The sequence below is a fragment of the Lygodium microphyllum genome, chromosome 28, assembly GCF_053477565.2.
Source record: "Lygodium microphyllum isolate KBCC chromosome 28, Lygodium_microphyllum_v1.1.10, whole genome shotgun sequence".
Lineage (NCBI taxonomy): Eukaryota > Viridiplantae > Streptophyta > Polypodiopsida > Schizaeales > Lygodiaceae > Lygodium > Lygodium microphyllum.
Window position 1 is genome coordinate 37,918,769 of NC_141162.1, and position 7,237 is coordinate 37,926,005.

General features: G+C 40.6%; 1 protein-coding gene across 2 annotated transcripts in view; it reads right to left on the reverse strand.

The window, feature by feature from the left end:
* The window catches only part of LOC148011363 (putative plastidic glucose transporter 1), a 74,217-nt gene extending 70,633 nt beyond the window's left edge, over positions 1 to 3,584 (reverse strand). Inside the window, exons 1-2 of one of the 2 annotated variants that reach the window (XM_087670229.1) lie at positions 3,263 to 3,583; positions 2,006 to 2,162 (exon numbers count right to left, since the gene is read on the reverse strand). In XM_087670229.1, the coding sequence (XP_087526355.1) occupies positions 2,006 to 2,162; positions 3,263 to 3,470 (365 nt within the window). In that variant the 5' untranslated portion in view covers positions 3,471 to 3,583. Of the gene's footprint in view, positions 1 to 2,005; positions 2,163 to 3,262 lie in introns of both variants that reach the window. The other variant, XM_087670230.1, reaches the window with a different exon arrangement.
* Between the last annotated feature and the right edge of the window lie 3,653 nt (positions 3,585 to 7,237).

The window sequence follows — 7,237 nt, forward strand, 5'->3', positions numbered from 1 at the left end:
AGCATTGTACTTGACTATGAAATGAATACAATATCATGATGCTTTGTACTTTCAGTTAAGTGTCTGTCATTGTCGATTCTACACAAGATTGTGTTTATGAGTCCAAGCTAATCTATCTTGGAACCTAATTCACTTGTGTAATAGTTTGTCTCTACTTGTCCATGTCATTATGAACTTGGTTTACATCTTTGATCCACTATAGCTTGTGTCATGTCCTAGATCCACATCGTTCAACAGTTTGCACCACAGTCCACATCACAATGTTGTCAAACTTTACGATAATCCTCTCAATCTACAAAATCAAGTTGGCCTTTGCATCAATCCTCTTGATCTCAGCAGTCACGTTGATCTTCATTACCTCAGCAATCGTAACACTAGTGCTCACAATCAGACATCACTTCAGCAGCCCTCATGGTCTCCATCAAACTAACATTCCACCTATTCCTACCAATCATACCAATCTGCCACTGATATCCTTCAAAAACTTGCCCCCACCCCCCCCCCCCAACCCCCAGAAAACAAAAACAAAAAAAAAAAAAAAAAAAAAAAACTCAAAGAAAAGCTGCATGTTTTCGATGTCAAGGGGCTCCAAGAGGTTGAGAACCTGCTACAAGGGCTGAGAAAAGCTCCAGTTCCACTCCTTTGCAGCGATGGTACCATGTGAGAGTGAGCAATGGAAGTAGATCAAAACCCAAAGAGAGAAGAGAAGACAGAGACAGAGTGCGACAGAGTGAACACATAGAAAGAACGAACAAAACTGATCTGATGTGAAAATGAATACAAGGCTGCTACAGTGAGTCCCCCTACACACTGCTGGACTACACTAGTGAGGGTGGCAGAATGTACGCGATGAGATGGAGGATATGAAAGAATGCAGGCGATGAAATGGAGGATAGAGGCGATCAAAAACATGATGATGGAGGGCAAAAGCAGCAGCAGCATATAAATCGGTAATTTCCCTAAATCTGGCAGACCAGCTGCCAAAATGGCCGACCTGGAGATCAGTCCGACCAGATGCCTAAAATGATTAAAAATATAGTCTGCTTGGCTGCTACATGACATGCTGGAAAAGCACCTTCGAGGTGGACAGAAATGACCACAAACAGTCCTGCCAATGAATGCTAAAGCTGGACGTGACAAATGCACACATGAAGACAATGTGTCAGCTCCTCCATCTCCATCAAACTCTGACAAAGCTCACAACCAGGAGATGACAGCATGAAATACACAGAATGTGAATGAAGATGACAAATAAGGATGGCTTCATCAGATGTTTTAGGCCTTCCCAGACAGCAAAACTGGATTTTAATGTCAAGTGTAAGGCACCTCAAAGATCTTTAGTGAAACACAAAAGTTACCTACATCAAACATGCAACATATGCCTTGTAGCATGTTGGGATCTTGCCATACAATAGAATTGTTAATGTATAGTGCTGAGGCTACCTCTAACTAGACATTGCTCACTTGACATCAACCCCATTCTACCCTGGCACACACAAGCCTAAGCAAAGAGAGCCCAGAAAACCTTTTAAATCAAACTTTTAAGGTGAATTGACAAATGCATCTCCAACGGCTACCAAGTAGGAGAGATACTGATCCTACAAACTGTAGGCACAAATAAGAAACTTTAGCCTGAATCAACTGGGCTTGGGTGGTCAAGGGCTTCTGGAAGGCTAACTGACTGAGTCTAGCATTGTAACTGCTGACAAATTTATCAATCCTGTTGCCTGACGCCAAATACTCAAACTTGGTATAGAGTACCTAAAATGGCGAATGCATGTTTCACACCTTTAATACCCATAATCCTATGATGTGCTACTGTGCACATAGTATGGCACCCCCAAGTCAGCTATGGAAGGTTAAGAACGAGGACAACAGAGGAGGTTGTATTCACATATAAACCATATACTCAATTAAAGCAATCAAAAAGGCCCACATTAAGGTGGTTTGTGACGACAGATTTAATAACACTGCACCTTGCATTGTAAATAGAATATGAACTAACCCAATGTGGTAGCCAAACATGAAATTTGCCATGGCAGCTGTCACAGCATGAGGAAATGCTGGCAGCCACCCCCAGTCAAGCCCTGACGCTGCATCTTGTAGTAACTTGATGTCACCATCACCTCCTTGTTTACTGATTTTGTCGTCTAAAAGTATCTCTACAATTAAAACCTTAAGTTAGTTAGTTAAGGAAACATACCCACTCCCATACAACTAAAAGGACCAAATGTCCAATCATACTTTTGATCTTCTCAAACACCATTCATGATATTTGACATGTGCCATAAACAACAAGCAAAATTAATGCTGCTTTTGTGAATTTGCAAAGACCCAGCTGCAGCACACAGGGATGACCAACGGCCTGGGGCTGGAAATCATATTAGACAGAGCCCTATGGCCTGTATTTATTCAAGAGACTGCAAACATCATCTTAGACACAAATTATAATATAAACCAAATCCTTCCATGTGTGTATTACCTTCTTAATAAAATTCGAGTGAATGTGCTCAAGTGGTTAGTCAGCACAAGCAATTGCAGTGACTAATACTAATGCTAGCTAGCTGATCAAAGCCCAGATTAACTGAGCAGTTTGAAAGGGAGCATCACAAATTGAAGGTGTGCCTATGCACGAATCGAAGCTGCCTGATTCAAGCACGCTTGACTTGATAACCTGTTTTCTTGAGTTGGATGTTTTATATGTTGAGGCTTGGAAAGCAGAAAAATGTATTTAGGACCCTACTATGATGATCCCAAAGGGGGAAGAAAATGAAGAAACGAAGAATTGTAATCCATGTTCTTTTCTTTGAGCTCCTAAAAATGGGACTAATTCTAGGATCTCAACCTCCTTTTCCCAGTAAATTATCAAGAGATAGAGAGCGTTCAACTTGGCCGTACTTTCAAGCTTGGTGGAGGTACCAGCAGCAATGAAGCATTACAGCACACAGATTCATCCAAGACAGGGGGATCAATGGACCTACAAGGTTGTAAGTGTGGTCGGCTTATGGAACAAAAGGTCTCAGAAAGCCGTGATTCAATGTGAGGATCTCTCAGGAGGTGGAATTCGAATTCAAAGGGACGTCAGCTTATTGCAGTTGTGGTCGGCTTATGGACCTAAAGATCTCACAAAGACGCAATTCAATCAAAGGATCTCACAAAGACGGAATTCGATGAGATTTCAACTAAAATCCAAAGTGACATCAGTTTCTTGTACAGGAGACCTCTTTGACAAGGAAATTTTGGGGGAAGGGAAGCAGCGGACCGGTCTGTGCAGCAGTTGTTGTGGAAGAATCCTCGGTTGCTGAAGCCTTCAACAGCCGATACTTTCTCATGGAAGCGGGGGAGGAGCGAACGGCGATCCGTCTCCGAAACGCCATGGCTCGCCATGGGGCGGCGGACTGCGGGGCTTCAGCGTGTCTGTAAGGAGAGGAAGGAGGGGCCTTTGCGAGGATGGCCGCGCTCAGAATCATGTCTCAGGCTTGCCGAAGGAGGAGCAAAGAAGACGCAAACCAATGGAGGGAATCATGCAGTGAGCCTTCCCTCCTCTCATGAATAATGAATGAACTGGACCAGATGGCTATACGCCTGACACGTGTGATCCCCCCATCGTACCATTACCATAAACCTTTAAACAGTTTTTTATATTATTCTCTGTCTGGATAATCTTGTAAACGACCGGGCACCTGAGCAGTGAGCACTCTTTATGAAAATCATTTTTGGCAGCTACTGTTGTTCACAAAGAAAACCAAGGTTTAATGTAAAATAATTGAAAAATATAACATTAAATCAAAAATTTTAAAAAATTAAACCTTGAAACCCTTAAAATTTTTTAGTTATAAAAATGGTAAATGAATGTAATTTGATTCAAAACCCCTTACAAAATTTTGAGTTACAGGTTTTCATGTCAACTACCAAAAATGTTTTTCGTAAACATCGGTACGTGCATGATACAAAAACCTTTCGCTCAAACTTTGGGAAGGATTTTTACAAGTGCAGGGAACACAAGAGTATTAAGCTCAATCACAATATCTACCATATGTATAACTAAAACTTTTGTCAAGGTCAAGTTTTATTTCTTATTCTTTGTATTTTTTAGGTTTTTTCAAAAAAAAGAAACTCATTTTACACTAAACCTTGGTTCTTTTATGAACACTATGCGTGACTCGTAACATTCACCAAAAATCAAGGTTTCATATTAAATGAATTGTTGAATTTGGAAAAAGATCCTAAATTTTTTTAAGAATAGGTACTTTAATTTCAAATGGTCATCTTGAATGGTCAATATTTACATTAACAATTTTTCGGGTGAGAGCGGAGGTTTGAGATATCTTAGCTCTCGTTAACATTCTCCTTTTCTGCCATGTGAACCCCCTATCAACATGCATGTTGCACTTCTCCTCCTATTGAAGAGTTGCTACAATATGCAATCCTTTGAAGAGAAGTCTCCCCTCTGCACTCCCCTTCAAAGGGAGAGCCATGCAAATGGTTTTCGCCTCTACCCCCTCCCCTCCAATGGGAATGAAGATATGGCTCGGCCCTGAAGCACTTTGTTGGCTGGCTCCATCCCTCCTGCAATCATGGATCTCTACATGTTTCTTTTGGCTCCATTTTAGGCAACCCAATTTACTAGCCTCAACACAATATTGCTATAGGCCCAAGAGATCCTCATTAGTGATAGCACTGTGTTGTAGCAAGATATGGACCATCAATCAAGTATGGCAGGTATTATCAATATAACCTAACAAGGCATCTCCCCTCTTGGAGTGCATTCTCAGCTCCATTCCCAAGTGGATGGTCCAAGATGTGAGTCGATTCTTTCTCGATTCTTGTTGGGGTATCTCATGCAACTCTCTCAAACCCCTATCAACAATTCTAGAAGTACAAGGCGAGGTGGAGGAGGCAAGGGAGGTCCAACCAATACCCATCATACCTAGTCCCCTTGAATCGTATTGACAATAATAAAGATGCATGCAAGATGCCAACTAAGGCCACCATCATAGTCCCTCGTAAAGATATTAACTCTTGGAATGTTTCTCATCATGCAAGAGCATTAATAAGGCTCCACTATGAAGGCATTTCCTTAGAAAATATTTTAAGCCATGGATTAAAAATAACTGGGAATCTTAGACTACAAATATAACCAAGAAAAATCAATGTAAACGATTTACAAGATTAAGTTTTCCTTAGAGTGAATGGGCATATGTAGAAGGTTTGGGGAAAGAAACCTTCTAGTGAGGAAAAAAATGTACCTCAATAGTCCTAAGTGTATTCACACATATCACTACCAAAACATGGTAATAAATCCCCCCTAGGAGTGTTACAAGGAACAAGAGTTGGCACTTGTGTATAGGGAAGTGACACACCTAGTAGACTATAATCAATCCACAAAGGAGAGTAAGCCCAAAACTTTGTGAAAAGCATTGAAGTTCTCATAAGGTAAAGCCATTGTGAAAAGATCGACAAAATAGACCAAGCTAATCTCCCGTGCAAAGAGTGTCTCCCTGACATAATGATAACACACCTCAATGCGCTTTAGTGCGAGCTTGGAATATTGGGTTCCATACAACCACCAATGTGATTTGATTGTCAATGAAGATGGAAAGGAGTCTCGATCATTGATTATGATCTTTGGTAGTCCATGTAACTTGAATACTTTTTTTGATAATGTAAACGCCCCGAACAACGTAGTATGCTTAACAATTATGATATTCGCTTGTTTTCAAGATTTAATATAAAAGAGAATGAACACTTAAAGCTAAAAATGAAAATTACTCACAAAATTATAGCCATGAAAATGTAAAAGTAATGGAGACAAGATTGAGGGTTGAAGATGGGCAACCCCCCCCCCCGAAGGAATGTATTTCTGCTCAACCCAAGTCCCTTAGGGAAGAGCTCAGTTACAATCAACCTGAGAGTGAGAAAAAGGTAATTCTCACTCTCACAAGATCATGCAAAGATGTACAAACACACATGCATTATCTATTATGCAATGATAATAACCGATTTCTTTACAGTATGAGAGAAGAAAAAGGGGAAATCAGCCTTTCTCCATCGTTGATCAGCAGTACATGGATAGGGCTTGCTTCTTGTTGCTAAAATGGAAGAAAAAGCTCGAGAAGGAGGTGCTGTGATGAATTTACAGGCTTGCTGTCCTGTAAACAGCAGTGATAGAAGAGGGCATATGGAGGAATTTGATAATGGAGAAGTGGGGGATGATGATGGGGATGGATGGGACCAGTTTCTGGCTATCTGTGGGTGCTGTACATGAGTTTACAGCAAAGAAAAATGATGATCAATGAAGAAAAACGAGCTCTTATTTATAGGAGAGGGGAGAGCTAGTACAAAAGGGGAAAGTGGAGTAGCACAAGACAAGTGTCCAGCCACATGTCATGAGATGTGACAAGTGGTGGGACACTTGGAAACTTGTGTGACAAGTGTCTTGACACTTGTCTCTTCTCTATGGCCTTCCTTTTTGGGTTGAATACTGTCAAGAATAGAAACAACCAAATTTAGTAAGCACAGTCAGAGTACAGAACTTACTATTTTGAGAATGACATCCCTATTTTTTAGGACTAGCATTTTTAGGCTAATTCGAGGCTCCTAAATTTTAGGGACCTCCTAAAATTTAGGGATCTCCTAGAATTTAGGGACCCCCCCAATATGGGTATCATATGAAATCTTTTTTCGTGTACATCGCAAAAATGGTATCCGAATCTTCATGTGACTTTCCTATGCAAAGAAATGTGCATTTCAAGCTTTCAGCCCACACATGCACATTATACAAGCATTTCATGATCATGCCATCTTGTTGATTGTAACTGTCTGTTCTGGTGGATCTAGCCCACACTTCAAGGCATCAATCCTTTCTGTGTGCGAGTCTAACCCTGATATGCGTGAGTTCTAGTCACAGGCGCCCAATCGGGTCATATAGGTGGAAGTGTGAACTATCTTTTCTCTAACCCACCGTGTGGGTCCACCATAACCTGTGGCCACTCATCAGTGGCCAGCTCCAATGCACTTTTCTTTATATCTAATTAGTGCAAAGGAAATAAATTTAATAAATCATTATATAGATAAATTAATGAAAAAGGATACAAATTCTGTTTCTATAGAGTTGTGACAGATAAAGGCTTGAGCGATATCAAATGACTTATAGGTTGTTTTGATTGGTATCAAGTGTGCAACTTTTATCAACCTGTCAACCACTATTGTGATAGAATCATAATTCACTAGTAGG